The sequence below is a fragment of the Lacerta agilis genome, chromosome 1 (assembly GCF_009819535.1).
Source record: "Lacerta agilis isolate rLacAgi1 chromosome 1, rLacAgi1.pri, whole genome shotgun sequence".
Taxonomy (NCBI): Eukaryota; Metazoa; Chordata; class Lepidosauria; order Squamata; family Lacertidae; genus Lacerta; species Lacerta agilis.
In genome coordinates, this window is record NC_046312.1 from 30,157,979 (window position 1) to 30,175,539 (window position 17,561).

The 17,561-nt window shown below is 40.3% G+C and overlaps 1 protein-coding gene across 1 annotated transcript in view; it reads right to left on the bottom strand.

Annotated features, from left to right (window-relative positions):
* Positions 1-891: 891 nt before the first annotated feature.
* Positions 892-17,561, bottom strand: part of LIN52 (lin-52 DREAM MuvB core complex component) — a 44,767-nt gene continuing 28,097 nt past the window's right edge. The window contains exon 6 of the mRNA XM_033142876.1: positions 892-2,713. Within this exon, the coding sequence (XP_032998767.1) occupies positions 2,658-2,713 (56 nt within the window). The 3' untranslated portion in view covers positions 892-2,657. The remainder of the gene's footprint in view (positions 2,714-17,561) is intronic.

The following is a 17,561-nucleotide window of genomic DNA, read 5'->3' on the forward strand; positions in this document are numbered from 1 at the left end:
TCAATTCTGAAATTAATTCTGTTTGTGCAGATAAAACATAGTAGATAGAATTCTATAGAAAGTGTTGCTAGTGTGTGAAAACAGCCAAGATCCAAGGCTCCCCAGGCATGCACCTCCAGATGGTGGAGACATCAGGTGCCATTCTGGTGACGGGGCATTTCACTTGGATGCAAGTGCCGGATAGCCAGGTGCAAAATGTGCCTGGCACCTGGTGAATTTCCAGTGTTGCATATGGGCACCGTCTCCATTTTCTTTTTAGCATCTGTTGAAGACCTTTCTTCTCCCAACAAGCATTTGCGGTTGAGATTTCTATCCCAGACTGTAATTATCATTAGACTTCAAATTGTTTTTAAGATACTTTTTTATTGTTAAATTGGCTCAGGCTACTCTATGGGAAAGAATTCCATTAATGAAATGTATTAGTAATTCCCAGCTGGGGCATACATAGAATCAAACTGATATTTGACTAAAAATCACTGGTGAAACAAAATTCCTTATTTTACATGCTTTTGAAAATGCACTGTTTAATTTTTTTTTATTTTAAGAACACGGAGCTATAACATACAGGTTACTTGTTCAGGACAACCCGATGAAGTATTACTACCATTTATAAAAATACATTCCTATCATATCCAAGACTGAAAAATATAAATATATAAATATCCCAGCACTGGGGCATATACAGATTACTGCCCTATCTATGAAGGATAAAAGTTTCCAGAATTAAAAAGAAATGCTTTTTAACAACTAATTTTAAAAATTGTAATTCATGACTAGGCTGGTAATGTGAAATTACCCTAGGTGTTGCCTAAACTTTTCAGTTTCACAGCCTCAAAAATGTGTTTTAAGAACCTTCACAATAAAAAACAAATATACAGAGCATGATGAAACTGGAGCTAAACACTTTCACATCCCATTGCTTTCAATGGGAGAGTTCAGAACTCTGTGTCCCAACGTAACTTCAACGTGTACACAAAAACCAATTTTGTGATGTTTACTATATACATATGAAAAGCCACAAATATATAAAATAGATGCAAGAATTTCAATATTCCTAAACAAATATAAACATTTCATCAACATTTCTCTGGCCAACACCACAGTTTCTCTTGCTTTCAATCTCATTGTTCACCATTATATGCAGTTTTGCTCCCACAGCAATGCAACCTCATATTTGAGCCCCAATTGTGCATATTGTGACCATATGTCACCATTACTTAAACAAGTGAAGACTTTGCTAAACTTCTTATGCTTTGAAAAGTCCCTATTGTTACTGGATGGACAGATACCCAAGGATTTACATCTGAAACTGGTAGGTGCCCTGCAACAGAAATCTCTCATTTGTGTACTGTACAAAGTGCCTTAACACAGAATTGCTTGCAGGATCATGTGAAGTTGTATATATATATAGTTAGTTTAGTATAGTTTACTCATACAGCTCCAAGCTTACCCTATATCACCTGCAAATTGAAAAGGACACTCCAAGGTCTCTGTGCTGAAATCTTTCAATATATATCCAGTGCCCACAACATAAATACTTTTGTTCTGCTCTGGAGAAAAGTGAAATCTATAGAGTTTTCAGTAGAATATTCAGGCCATACCCAAAGTTAAGCTCTCTTGAATCCCACTGATTTCAGAATGAGAGAGGTGCAAGCATGTGTTCAATCTCCCCACTGAGATCCATGGGACTTAAAACTGCTTGCTTCTGGCTGGATTATCCTCAAATATTTAACTAGCAACTTCATAATACAATATCCTAACCATGCATCTTGTGGACAAGCAATTTATTGCTTGTGGGGGGCGGGAAGGTGATTAAAGTGATACAATAATGACATCTCTCCAATATGTTTCTTTGTAAGAGAAACCAATTTTGAAGAACCATCTTCTGGGTATTAATGATTGGAGGATATTTTCTTTCATCATTTAGAAAGGCCCCCTCCACATTTCCAACCCTAATAGACAAATATATATTTAAACAAACATACATCCATTAATTCATATTACATGTTGGCATGTGACTCCCAATCCCACTCAGTACCTGAGGCTATGTGACCTTTGGGAAGGGAAACCACATCATCTTATCTGCAATGTTTGTAGCCAATACATACAGCTAACTTGGAAGGAAATCAAACATGTTTTGCAGTCTTGAGATTAGCCAAAAATTAAATAAAAATAAAAATAAGTTTTCATTCAGGACCACACTTGTGGTGGCTTCTTCCACGTGGCATTATTCATGTTGAGTTCTTGTCCCAAAGGGAAAAGAGGGACAGGTACATGCATGCAGACATATACTTGTATATGTCATGTGATGTACAGGCATGTGTCACAGAACCAGGTAATAAAAAGCAACTCTGCTTTTATTTTATGTTGCCAATTGCAGATGAATGAATGTATCCATTTTGACACGACTGGCATAAAATTATTCTAGCAAAACGTGTAGGGGTAGTTAAGAGGCAGGCAGGTCAAATTGTTCTGCTGGGGAACTGTTGTCTGTCCTTGCCAAAATAACCTGGATGTGTCTCTTCAGAAAAGAGGTGAGGCAAGAGAGCATTTCTGTAAGCATCAGGCAGAGTACTGGCTTTTCCATTTCTGCACTCGGGGAAGTTCTGGTTGTCTTCCAGCAGCCAGGTGTATTTCTTTCCAAACTCCATAATCAGCTACTTTTTGGGTTTTTCCAGGATGTTCAGAAATTTCCCTCGAGTCATTTCTCTTGCTGAAATCACAAGAAAGAAAGAAAGAGAAAGAAAGAAAGAAAGGCTTAACATAAAACAAGTAGAGCTGGATAATTTACAATATTTAACCCCACTTGCGAAATTCATTTAAAATGGCTTTCTGGTGCCAAGAGGTAGCAAAAAAGATATAACGTGAAGAAATAAATCTGTGCTGCGGTTCTGAGTTCCTAGCAGTCTGGAATTGCAGGCCAAGCACTGAAAACGTCAAAGCTCAGCTGTAATACTCACAAGCTGTCTCATTTCTTACTACACCCACTTCCTTTATTTCCTCTGCGGCTAGCTTCAGGTTCCCCCTTTCAGTTTTCCTGCTATATCCATCTATGAATAGTATAATCTAGAGCGCTATTGCTCCTCCTCAGGGCATCTCTTCCTGGATGCTATAACCCTTCAGAGATTATGGACCTCTGTCTCCCTCCATTTCAAGATTACTTGTCCCTGGCTGCTTATGATCTTAAACATAAATGAGACATCACTTCCACTCTCCCTTGGCAGTGATAGTTCCTGGATGCTATAACGTAAATGGGGTTTATATTCCCTCAAAGTAGTTCATCTATGGATGGTGTGTTAAAGTAGAGTTTACAGAGCTGTGCTCTACCCCCTCACGCTGTATTGTCATTCCCTGAGTGCTTAATACAGCAAGGGAAAGTATATATATGCTTCCCTGTGTGTCATCAATCTCTGTGAAAAGCACCACAGAGCTTTTACACAGCTACTTTCCTACAGAAACATTTCTGACTTGGAGTTCCAAGGTTTTAGCTGCAGGTGTCCTAAAGACCAAAATTTCCCCTTGCATGCTGTCTCCCCATTCTTAAGTAATAAGTAAAATACCCATTCATTGTGGTGAATAGGTTATATGCAGACAGAGGGCTAATATATTGCAAAGACTCCTAGGCATCAAAATTCCCTGTGGGATCCTTTATTATGAAGGCCAGACCGCCCAATCTTAAGATCGGAGGGAAGATTTTGGCTGCAAGAGCAGTACAGGCAACTCCCCACTTTCGCAGGGGTTACATTCTGGGTTTCTGCGCACATAAGTGAAAAGTGTTTAAGTGGGGAGCACCCTGGGGAGTCCTCATGGCTTGCAAGAAGACCCTCCCCAGAGCACAAAAAGGATGTCTTCTTTGGGCTCTGAGGATCTTCTCGCAATCAACCTGCCTCTTCCGGCCTCCTGGCGCTGGGGTTGTGCGCAAGTAGATCACACACAAGTGGGGAGTTTCCTGTATTATTGCATCCATTCAATGTGGCATCTTGGGGTTGTGGTGGACAGCTTAGTGAAAACACTGGTTCAATCTATGGCAGCTGCGAAAACTCCACGTTGTAAGACTGAAAATAAAACTGCTAATACTGTAGTGTCATTATACAAATCTAAGCTGCAACCACACTATGATATTGTGTACAATTTTGTACAAACAGAAGGAAGTACTTCTTCAAACACTTGACAGTTAAACCTAGCTACTCGCTAACTTAGATGGCTTTAAAAGGGGCTCAACTGACCAATGGGGCTTGTAAATTCCCTTTTGCTTAGAAGCATCTTTACCCACAACTGACATCAGGTGTGGGGCAGATGAAACTTCTGTGGGCCAGAGGTTCTCCACTACTGATCTAGAACATGTATATAATAATATCTTTTAGTCAGGTCCAATTCACAGGACTGTAGTTAAGTAAGGAGCAGGTTGAGTGAATATTGATTAAAAAATGGCCATGGGATTGTTTCCCCACATCACAAACCCAACTTTACTGCACTATCCAAATATTTATTAAATGTGCCGGAGTGATGTTGGTGGTGTTGAGGGGACCCTGAAACAATCACATAACCACAATGCACCCAGAAATAGAAAACATGAAACCATATTCACTCAACCAACATTTAGTTGCATAATAACAGTCAACTATATTGAACCTTGCTGTGTAACCTGAAGACTATCATTTCCTATTTCAAATTTTTCCATGATTACACCATATATGTGAAGTTCAGAGACTTAAAAAGTGCAGTGAGACACTCGGGGGGTTCTTTTCTAATTTGTATAAAGGGGATAAACCCTAATAACTTTAAAACATCATCACTGGAAGTTTGAGGTTCAAGAAAGTTGGATTTGAATTAAATCCTATGCCCTGCTCTTGCTCAAGTAATGTCAAACTGCAGCATTATCAACTGATGGAGTGGAAGTTTTCCACAGCCCCAGTCCCATATAGGAGATATACGAATGTGTGACAACTAGGCGCCCCTGAAGAGGGCTGCACCCTATAAATCAGGCTGCAAGCACTGACTAGTTCTGTGCTCCAAGTGAAATTACTGTGAGTTGGGGGCTGCTCCTGAGCACGTGCCCTCCTGTTCGCTTGTCATCGGAGATGTTAACATTTCTGATTAATTCACAGACCTCTCATTTTATTCTTCATTCCTTTATCCTTGCTATCCTGCTCTGCCGCAGCTTAAAGATTCTTACCGACCTGCTACAATAATCACCACCCGGCTCGCCCTCCCCCCCCCCACCTGGTGAAATTGTTTAGTGATGCCAACCGCGCTTTTAATTTGCAAGACATCAGACACAGAGGTAATTTATACCAACATCTGTTCATTTCTGACTTCTGAAACAAACTCGCACATGCTGCTACGAAATCCCATTAGGAGCAGGAGACAGCCTTCTGCTATTCTGTATTCCTCTTCTCAATACACACTTAGGAGGCAACGAGGCTTTAAATTTTAAAAGCTATAATACAAAACTAAGGTAAGGTCCTTATAGCCATCAAATAAGCAAGGGCCATCCAAATTGTGCAGAGAAGTTACTGCATTTTGCTACTTTCTTTGGGTGTGCTGATTGTCTAGCAACTGATCTACCCATACACGCACTCCTTCCCTTGCAGTGTATTGCTGGTAATAGGCAAATTCAGACAGGATAGTGCTCTTTCCCAATATTTTGGGCACTCTTCCCTCTGGGCTGCCCTCCTCTCCCTGTAGTTTACCTCACTTTGGGAAGGAAACTCAAAAATGTCTCTTATGCTAAATGGTTCTTTTTGTTTAGCGTTGGTCCAGTTCAACATTATTTCCCACCTCATTAAAAATCTAATTCCAGATATGCTTATTTTAGTTGAGAAACAAGGAAGAGAAGAAAGTGCAGCCAACATCCTAAATGCAATTGTCGTCAGGGAAACTTACAGTAGTAGCTGTCGCTACTGACTACCCATGGGAACGAGGGAAGCCAGTTACGTAGTAAATACAGGTACGTTTTCAAATAAAACAGATAAACAAAATTGTACTAGATTACATTGGAATATTTTTTTCAAATATACTTGATCCAAGGAACTTGCCTACTGGAGGTGGGGCATCATACAATTTTTTTTATCATTCTAGCAAAAAACCACAGCACGAAACAGAAGCATGAATTGCCCTGTCCAGGCAAAATTTACTCTCTCTTTCACTACAATAGAAAACCAACAATGGATACAACTGCAATAGCTCGATTACAAATTAATCTCCTCAGTTAGATGGGGAAGTGGGGGCACTAAAGACCACAGAAAACAACAATTTAGGATGTAATCGGCCTAGGTTACAATAAAGCTGAGTATTTCAACAAATCCGCCCTTTCCTGGGACTACCTAGGAAACAGCCATTGGGTTGCTATAAATAACAGAAGCTCTTGAACCAGGAATTAAATTTTCTGCCTTAGAATAGATGGATCTCAAACCAGGTAGTGGACAGAAGAGGCCGAATCCAAAAACGGAAGCTTAATTTCCCAGTTGCTAAGGAGGGTGGAGCACAGTTTAATATAATCTCCTCTTTGGAACTTCAATCCCTCAATCCTGTATTTAGCCTTGTTGCCTTGGTCTCCCTTCGCACTACAACTGTCCCCAAACTGCCTCCCGCAGTAAATTTTGTGGCTGTTGGTTGAAGCGATTCAGTAGTACAGATTGATTTCTTGCAAGTGAGGAGATGAGGGATTACCAAAAGCAGCCCTGGTTAACAAGATTGGGTGCAGAATCTCCTGCGAGAGCAGCCCACTCTGCCAGCGCTTTGCATCCTTTCACTATGACATATGGGTTTCATTACACAAAGATTTTCCCGATTTTAACTTTGAGGAGATTACATTAGAAACTCAGGGCTATCTTTACATCTGTAGCAATTTAAAGGTTAAGTAACATTTTTAATCAAATGACAAAGACTCATAATGTTTGGCCTTCGGTCCAAAGTGGAAACTGCGGCTAGGATGTTCCTTCCAATGGCAATTTAATTAGAAAAAGAACCCTCTGCTGGAGATTGGGGCTCATTGTTCCCCAACATCTCATAAAGGGCATTCTCATGCATATAGTATCTCTGTGCCGCACTGTGTCATAAGCTCTGGATAGTCAGGAAATAATGGGAGGATTTACTATGATAAAACCAATGAAACTAGTGACTTACATTTATGTAAGCAGCTATCATTCTGAAGGATCCTTAAAGGGAAAGGGGAGATGGCATAAAGATGCCCAATGTGTTCAGATAGAACAATTTGCATTTCATTTAAGGGAAGGCCCATAGCTCAGTGGCAGCATAGCTCTTTTCCAGAAGGAAGGTTCTGGGTTCAATCTCTGGTATCCTGAAACCCCAGGAGAGCTGCTGCCAGTTAAGAGTAGACAGCACCGAGCAAGACAGACCAGTGGACTAACTTGGTATAAGGTAGCCTCCTTGATGCAATTAGCAACAATCAACACCACCAATGCCATTTTATGCACTCTTATACACAGTTCACAGCTGTAACTAAGGGCAGCTCTATAAAATACTTATAACTTCTCAACTGCTTTTCACTGATGTGCTATTTTCACCTGTTATAAGAAACACGGCTTTGCAAACAGACTTATATGTAAAATCACAGACCATTAGCACAGAAATTGCATGTTAAGGGACCTTAAGCGAAGAGTTCTGTGTTCATAGAGCCTTGCCCTGTAAGTTTGTTAAGGGCAGAGAGAATAGTAGTTGAAACATGCAACTTATGCAGACATGGAGATTAAAATATAATTGTGTGCGCTGTTTTGCGGTTCTATACAACCTTCCATCCATGGATAGAATGTTGTTTACATATACTGGCTTCACTTCATCTTTGCAAATCTATAATTTTACTTTCTAGTTCCAGAATACAGTGCTTACGTATCAAATATATTGTTTTGTTGTTGCCAGTGCTATTTTTCTAGAAAAAGAGGTTCCAGAACTCACCTTTGTTCTCTTACAATGGCAATGGCACCCTCATGAGAGGTGACGGAACTGAGTTCCAGAGAGTTCTGGCTGAAACAAAAAAGTCCTGGTTGTTTCTGTTCTATTTATTTGTGCTTTTATCTTGTGTTTTTATCTTGTGAACTGCCCTGAGATCTTTCAATGAAGAGTGGTATATAAATCTAATAAATAAATAAAATGATGAATTTTTGAGTCATATCTGGAACATGTTATTTATAGCACTGGACTTCTAAGTAATGAAGAGAAGCTGATTATGCTGGTAATATTTGCTCTACATATTTAAAATCTTGATCGTGAAATGCTGTGACTTAACAATGGGCTGCATCCAAAACTGTCCATGCGCAAGTAGACATTCTACTTGCATAATGTGATTTCGCCTTCTCTTCCTCCGCTGCATGGATAGATTAGGACTACCTGAAAAGATGTTCAGAATTTGAAAAGAATTTCTCTATTGTAATAGGTTTTCCTTCGGGTATTTTCTCTTTCTGGCCCCATTACAAGAAAGGAATAAAAACTCTTGCAGTACTCTTGAGGCGTACAGACTGGACCATCATGGGCTTCAGTAGACTGCGTAGGAATAGGCTGTGCTGCTACTCCTAATAAACACAATCAAGGTAAAAGCCAAGAACATAAAACTACCAGTATCAAATTCACTAAGGGCTATTTTGTTTCAACCAACCTAAATATGAAGATGAATGTATTGGGAGCACCTCCCACTTCCAAGAAACTGACAGCAGCCAGCTTGACCTCCTTGACCCATGATCTCCATGACACTAAGTGTAGGGAAAGAGTTACATCTCCTCGCCTTGAAGCCAATAAAACAGCTCTTGATTATAATTTAGATAAGAGCCACTGGATTGAATAATAATGACTGAAACTCCCTTGGCTGTTTCACCTTGAGACGTCCATCACTGGGTTAAACATGATGCTAATTGCATTTGGATTGATTAATTTCTCTCACTCCTGTCTATTCGAATAATGCTTAACAAAATAATCACAGTACCCAGAGCCAAATCTTCTCCGTCAAAGGAATGAAGCCATCAGAACCAGCAGAGATGAAAGAAATGAAGATGACCCGTAATTACTGCTACGGTGATATCATTACCATATTATAGAAAATGAGTGTGGCGAAGGGGGAGAGCGGGGGCTGTGATTATTATTTATTTTTTAATGGAACCTTACATCCCAAGAATGCAGATCTGACATAGTAGAGCATGTAGATATACAGGGCGCGAGGGGAGGGGGTTTATTATCTATTAAATTGCAAAATGGAGTGATCAACAAACCTTTAGGTACATTACATGCTATAAGGTGGCTACTCCAGTCTTTCATTTCCATAGTTCTTTGTATTTGAATAGCATAGAGATAGGATGCCTGTCTCCCTAGTGAAGTCTTAGACATACACTGCAGAAACAGTACTTAACTGTGACGCTAAAACCACCTTTTTATTTTAAACCTGCTTGTTACTGGTGGCCTTGTTCTGAGGCTCCAAGTGCCAAATCCAGCTGTGATCAAAGGAAAGCTTCTTTTGAAGGGCACAGTTATTCCCAATACACTAATCTAAATCAATAAATGAACTGCTAACTGAATCAGGTTATATATTCATTTCTCAGCATCACTGTAGGATAGCTTTAAATGGTTTATCACTATGGCTTCAAATGGCCTCAATAGAATACATTGCCTGTAAGAATCTGAATGAGAAAGCAACATTTTCAGCCCACTTTTCCCTTAAATACCCACTCATTTGAGAAAACAAAATAGCTTGGCAATTGTGTAGAAGCTTCTACCACCTGTGCTCTGCAATTCTAATTGTAGTTTATACAGTTCAGTTCTCCCACTGCTGGTTATGTCTGTCCTGTGGTTTCAGGAAAAGGAGAAAAAGTAGGAACCAAGCAGCTTAAAATATTTATTCTGGCATAAGGCCAACCGTGCGTGAGCACACATACAAGCATCACACGCAAAACCAGCCAATATCAAAGACAAGTAGTTAAATTATGAGGCTAATAAACTATAAAATATTACTTAAAGCTACAAAAACAGAGCCCCCAGGTATAGCAAAAGACTGAGCAGTCATCACTATAAAGTAAGGAGAATTCTGTCACATAAATATTTCACATGGTGTCTCATATTACCAATATCCATTCTTTCCATATAATGTTAATCATAAACTTAATTTCTAACCCTACACTCAACACATTTACTAATACAAAACCCCCTGCTTGGGTCCAGTTTTCTTGACTCTGCAGGATTAGTTGAGTCCGATCATAGACATTTTCCTTAGTGGCATCCTTAACCCTGCAGGAATCCCTCCAAATGCTAGCCACAGTTATCAACCCCCTTATTAAACTATTAAAGAGGCCAAAGTAGATAATCATAGTCTCCACCTCTCACCATGACTAGAGAAAGAGAAAAAGGTGAGAGAGCTCCCACTGCTGGTTGAAGTATGCTGGGATAGTAGGGGACAACTTCAACCTTCCACAAGTGTTACAACTCTGGCATAAACACCTGAGGGGGGGCAGTGGGGATGAGTGTGCTGCCTCTGCTCCCTGTCAAATCCCAATGTGTGGAAGAAGAGTTTGTGATACAGGGAGCCTTTTTCTTACACATGGCATGTGAAGGTAAGCAGGATGGTGAGCGGTCTGGAAGCCAAGGCCTATGATTAATGGTTGAAGGAGATGGATATGTTTAGCTTGGAGAAGTGAAGATTAAGCAGAGGGGACTGCATGGTTGTGTCCCTCATATCTGAAGCGGTGTCATGCAGAAGGTGGAACAGACTTCCGCGTTACTTCCACTGGAACCAATGGGTAGTAATTGCAAGGAAGCAGATTTCAACTGAACATTAGGAGAAACTTCCTAATGGTAAGAGGTTTTCAGCAGTGGCACAGGCTGCTTCAAAGGGTGGCCTCTCCTTCACTGGAGGTATTTAAGCAGCGGCCGTCAGGTATGTTGTAGCTGCACACCCTGTATTGCAGATGCTGCATTCCAGTTGTGAAATTCTTTGTAATGAATACCGCAGCAAATGAACAATCAGAGAATGGTTGGTAAGGTGTGGCTGTGAATCAAACATTGAAGCTCAAATGCACTACCAATTTGGAGGGGTAAAGAGCTGTCACTGGGTACCCAATCAGGCTCTTTTCCTGCTGCTGGCATGATCACTCTCACATTCCTGCCAGGAAAAGAAGGGAGAAAGAGAGAACTGAGTGCGTGGTGTCACGAAGCTCCACAAAGTTTCCCAACTGACTGCTCCGGGTGCATTCACTCACTTAGATAGAGAAACTCCAGAGACTGGCAGTCATCAAGAGTACATTGTGTTTGCTTGGGTGGAGAAACACTAGTGAGTGCAGTGCTGAGTTGTATCTGTAGCACATTCTAAGACCCCCTTTACACACATAATTCCTCGGGTGGTTGTCGCTGCCTCTGCAGTTGCATACACACAGTCCCAGATATCTAATTACTTCAGCAAATGTGATTTGGCCTCCTGGAGGAGTGTTTACAAGCCACATAAATGGGATGCAAGTTGTTTGTGTAGTTTGTAAACAGACCGGGAAACCAATCCACATGGGGGGAAGTAGTCGTCACTTTCCTTTTTTCCTTCTCAGTGTGCCTAGAGCGGTGGCAGCTGCCAGACCTGGGCAGGGAAGGATACAAAAAGGAAGGAGGTTGCAGGAAGTGTAGGAAGGCAGGTTTACTTGATACCCAGATGCCATCACAAGGATACGCTCTACCAGCATTACCCTCAGCAAGGCAAGAGGCAAACTTTTATTTTATTTGCACAGAAAATGTGGCAGCAAGAGGAAAGATATTGGTCAAAATTACTGGAGATCATGGGGGAAAAACAGGTAATCAGGTAGGACACAAATTGCATCCTCATCATAGAATCATAGAGTTGGAAGAGACCACAAGGGCCATCCAGTCCAACCCCCTGCCAAGCAGGAAACACCATCAAAGCATTCCTGACAGATGGCTGTCAAGCCTCTGCTTAAAGACCTCCAAAGAAGGAGACTCCACCACATTCCTTGGTAGCAAATTCCACTGTTGAACAGCTCTCACTGTCAGGAAGTTCTTCCTAATGTTTAGGTGGAATCTTCTTTCTTGTAGTTTGAATCCATTGCTCCGTGTCCGCTTCTCTAGAGCAGCAGAAAACAACCTTTCACCCTCCTCTATATGACATCCTTTTATACAGCCTTTTATAGACATTGTCTACAGGTTTTAAAATAGGAATCGTGAGAAATTAGCTTCTATGTAAAAGTGAAAATGGAAATTCTCATGAACCCTAATTCTATGTCTGGTATCACTGGACCACTCATGCTATAACTGAGTAAAGCAGCCAGTGTCCCACTAGCTCTGTTGAGACCTACATTTTTTTAAAAATAAAATTCACACTCCTCTAAACAGCTATTAGAAAAATAAAAAGGCTCGGCTTATTCTGTTAAATCCAAAAAGATAAGCTTCAAATTCTGCAGGACAATGAACAGACTATCTATTAAAAAGCCAAATGACAGCTTGGCCTGCTACCCAGAAACATCCGTCACCCAGGCACTTTCAGCTGGGATTTGTGCTGAATGACGTTTACTGTAGGTTAATAATTAGTTTTTAGCATAAGAGTCCAGTGTGGTCGTTCTCTCCCCAGGAGAGGAAAACAGGCTGAGCGATTTTTAGATTATATGTTCTGATAAGACACAGGCTCCTGACTCCCCATATGCAGTACTGGCCACCTGCTCTATGAAGCCGCCACGAGGGACCTCCTTGAAAAGGTTCAATAATAGTGCTCAAAGCCTGAGCTGAATTTACATCCTATATTGCAAAGTAAAATCATGTAGACAAAATCCCATCAAAAGATACACACTAAAGCCAATCTCTATAAACAAATTTACACACACACACACACACACACACAGTATAACAGGAGTGTTATAGTGGCTAACTGCACTGCAAAAATGATCAGCAAAACTGGATGCATAAAGCACATACATATATGTATTTAGGGGTCACCAACGTACACCAGTACCTCCTGCAGTGCCTGCAAAAGGTCTCAGTAAATATCCCCTCAAAAATTCGCAATACACACAAGATTGATAGGAGCTGAGCAGAACAAGCAATTTGTATTGGCTTAGCCTACACGGAACATACCTCATCAAGCATGCCCACATTTCAATGGATGCCAGGATTGTATACCCATTCTCCCAACCATTAAGAATAGAGGAGAGTTGCAAAGAGCTTCTCTCTGTGAGTGTGGTCAAAGCTGTGGATTCCCTGCAAAGAAGTTCTATCGTAAGGCAGATAGAGGGTTCTAAAAAGAGCTGGTTGAAAGCTGTATGTTCAGCCAACTCAAAGTTCAATTAAATCTGGGATGGGATTCACCTAATGAACTCCACCAGCAGAAGTCCTATGCAAGGACTTCTTGATTGCACAACGGGGAGTTCCCTCCTTGCCCCAGTAACAACTTCTCATAACAAAAATGCAACCTACTAAATATTTTTCTCAAATCTGACTGGTGCTTAGGTGCACAAGCACAAGGGAATATAGCATGTTTCCTTGTTTATTCATATTGCAAGACTAGTTTTTGGTTTTTCAAACTTTTTTTAAAAGGTTTCAACTGATACTTCTTGTGTTTTAATCTGCTCAACAGAACAGAATGCATTTCTTTACTAAATCTAACATAGGCATGCAATATTTTCACCCAAAGCTTTATTAGAATATTAAATACAAAGCAGCTACACATTGTACTCCATGTGACAACCATCCAGTTTGTTTTAACACTAGCACCTTTCACCATGGATGTTATGGCTGTACCTCTTTTCAAATTAGGTTCACACCCAAATTTCTTTGGATAACACACATGGCATTAGAATTAGTTTCAGATAAGGACACATTCAGAAAAGAATCCAGATTCTTTTGCAATCTGGAATCAATTAAATTGTTTACTAATCTAGCCTAGCTAAGCAAATGCTCCCACTGGTTTTATATTACTAATAGCCTGGAGTTTGGTGCAAAACTCTGAAACTCATGCAGTGTTGTCTATACATTCAGTATGTGTGTGTGTGTGTGTGTGTGTGTGTGTGTATACACATACACATACATACACACACACACTTTTTTGTCACAATTCTAAGTTACCATTCCACAACTCTTAGAAATGCAACAAGGGTAGAATTACATAATGTGCTTGTACAACCAATATTCACAGAAGGGAACATTTTGTGTATAGCTATACATTCCTTTTTACATTCACAATACTTGAATATTTAATTATATTTCTATAGCACCCACATTGTACCAAAAAAGGGCCAATCTCTTTTCATCTATTTAGAATTTGAAAAGAGGAAAGGGAAAGCAACATAATAAAGGGCAGCAAATTAACCACCCTGAGATCTTCAAATGAAGAGTAGTATGCAAATTTAATAATAATAAATAAGATGGAAAAACTCAATGAAAATGTACACATGTATAAAACAACCATATGGGGGAAAAAAGCACAATACAGGTTCGTATTTTAATGGTTACGGTGTTTGGAATTTTATTTCTGTACTGTACTGTAATCTTTCTGAGTGTTTTCCTGGGGTTTTCTCATCATTTTGGGGTCAAATATCCTTGGTCAGGAATGCATTAGAAATTTCCCCATAGGAATCAATTGTAATTGTGGGCTGGTTTGTGAACGCTCACCTAACAAATGATTTCCTGGGAATGTATTGTGTTCAGATAGCATGTATTCCATAGAAGAGGGCTACAAGTGAGAAAAGATGGAGAGTAGCAGAAGTGGAAATCTTTAACATACAAAGTAGGAACATAAAACTGAGGCCAAGAAACTGAGTCGGAGTGCAAAGAGGGGGAAAACAGGAGCAGGAGCATGAATACTTGTAATCAAAACTCCACATGGAATGTTCTGGGGCCTGTGGAGAGAAGCCAGAAGACAATGAGACTTTGCCAAAACAAAATGCAGAGTAAACCAGGTGAGCAGAGCAGCAGAATGCAAAACAAGACTGGAAAATGGGAAGATTAGGGAGCAGAATACTGCAGTAAATCAAGGTGAAAGAAAGAAAGGGCACAATTCAACGGAGTTAAGCACTCTTAAAGAGCATTGGTTTTTCAGTTACAGGTAGGTAGCTGTGTTGGTCTGCCATAGTCAAAACAAAAAAAATAAAATAAAAAAAAATGTCTTCCAGTAGCACCTTAGAGACCAACTAAGTTTGTTCTTGGTATGAGCTTTCGTGTGCATGCACACTTCTTCAGATACACTGAAACAGAAGTCACCAGACCCTTGGTTTTTCAGTGTGCTTCACACATGTTCAACTGAAGCCAAAGGCTTTAGAAGTAGAAGGACAGACAAAAAAAGTGAAGACTAGAACTGTCTAGAAGAAGATACAGCTTGGATAAAAGACAAAGAATAGAAATTAAAGATGGCGCTCCAAGTAGAAGATGTTGCAGTAACCTAATCTGGGAGGTTATCAGAGTATGAATAACCACATGCAGCCTCTGCCCAGAAGGGGCCACAGGTGGTGAATGTTGCTATGTGCTATTGCTTAGATCTCCAGTGGCAGAGCTGAAGAAAGCACAGCCCAATCCAAGAAAATGAAAAGCAAAAAGGATGACCAGCCATAGCTACAGTTCAGATAAGAGAGCACAAATCTGTTTTCATCCCTGCACAGTACGAAAGGCATTTGCTTTAGCCATGCAAACAGTTGCAGGAAAAATATTTCACAATCTGACTTAAATCCTCCGGAATACCTTCTTTAGGGAAACATTTATTGACAAATATTTATGTTCTGCTCTGCAATCTCAAAGGGTTCATAAAAGCAGCCAAGGATTAAAACAAATAAACAGATCTAACCATTGCATTTCAAACAGCAGAACAGAAACGAACACATAAAACCAGAGCCAGCAAGATCCTGTCTCAGATCAGAAGTTGGTGGGACTGGGGGGGGGGGGAGTTGGTGGGACTTGAACATCTCCATGACGGCCTGAACTGTTTGGGGCATTAAAGATGAAGACTAACACCAAGTTATTTCAAAAGGTTATGAGTCTTTAACTCATAACCGAGCTTCCTTATCATCTAAACACATGTAGAGTACAAGTAGTTGATTCTACAAATATGTTATGCCCAAATGAGCAATTACCACAGCGAAGGGATGGTGAATTACGGTAGATGGGCAAGTTTTCTTATAGCCCAACATGGCTATCTTCTACTTTTTCCTAGGAAAATTATGCTCCATCACTAGGAAGTATACCAGTGTCAAAAACCTTGAGATGAGATTTTAGAGAGATTTGAGAGAGAGAGATTTGAGAGAGAGAGAGAGAGAGGGAGAGTTTGTGTGCGCTATTGTCTACCATTCTTACCAAATAGCTTCAATATCTGTTTTCATACATGATTTGCAACCAATAAAGAGGAGAGGTGGACTTGGACTACAAAATGTGAAAAGATATGGTTGGCTTTAAGCAGAAAGGTGCAAACATAATTTTGAAGCAACATCTGATAAAGCATAAATTTTGCTACACTTTGAGAAACCATCTCACTCTGCTACACAACATACACCGGCATAAATGCCAAAGATTACCGGTAGATGATTACTTCTGTTAATCAACCATCCCCGAGAACTGCAATAACTGTAAAAGCCAAATCCCTATGTAATTATTAAAAAAAAAAACAGCACACATTCGCTGAATTAAATGCTACTAACACAGCTACTCTAACAGCTAGATTATAGCTCTCATAAACAGTGTGGGCAGAATAGCCTTCTCCCTCGGAGCACTAGCTATTCAGTGGGATCAACCTACTGATTAATGGGAGTAATTCAGGTTGATTAAGCAGGTATTTCATTGAAATAAGAAGCAAACATCTCCAACTATTGAAAGGCTCTTCTGAGAATCATAGAACTGTAGAGTTGGATGGGCTACCAAGGGCCATCTAGTCCACCCCCTGCAATGCAATGCAGGGTTACAGGAATGCGACAGGAGGAGAGAATTGTTTCTGAACAGTCTGCATTCAAGCAGAGATTTGCTAGAAAAGGATATCACAAGGCAAACTTTCAAGTAAAACTGAAGCTGTGGAGACCGTAGTACAGTGGTACCTCTGGTTACGAATGCTTCTGGTTATGAACGCTTCAGGTTACAAGCTCCGCTAACCCGGAAGCAGCTGCTCCTGGTTGCGAACTTTGCCCCAGGATGCGAACAGAAATCGCACGCCAGAGGCACGCATGTAGCAGGAAGCCCCATTAGCGAAAGCGCATCTCAGGATAAGAACGGTTTCAGCTTAAGAACGGATCTCCAAAACGAATTAAGTTCGTAACCAGAGGTACCACTGTACTGCTTGGAAAAGAGTACAAAATTCTGATCAATAGTATATAAAATGGTAGAAATTCTAAACGGACGAAACTCTTCAACCAACCCATCAGAGAGCATCTGTCTTTCCCCCCCAAAATTAAAAAAAAGAATCACACTTAGTCAACATTTACATTCTTGAAACAGAAGGACAGCAATTGGATAGCACTGGAGAAGACTTTTTAACCCTCTTTACCATCATGATCATATGTAGGAAACAACTTTACGTAAATTAATTCTACTTAAATGCTTGAGGGGAGGATTTGTGTGAACACTGAAATCCAAGCACAGATGAAATACTTAAATCCTTA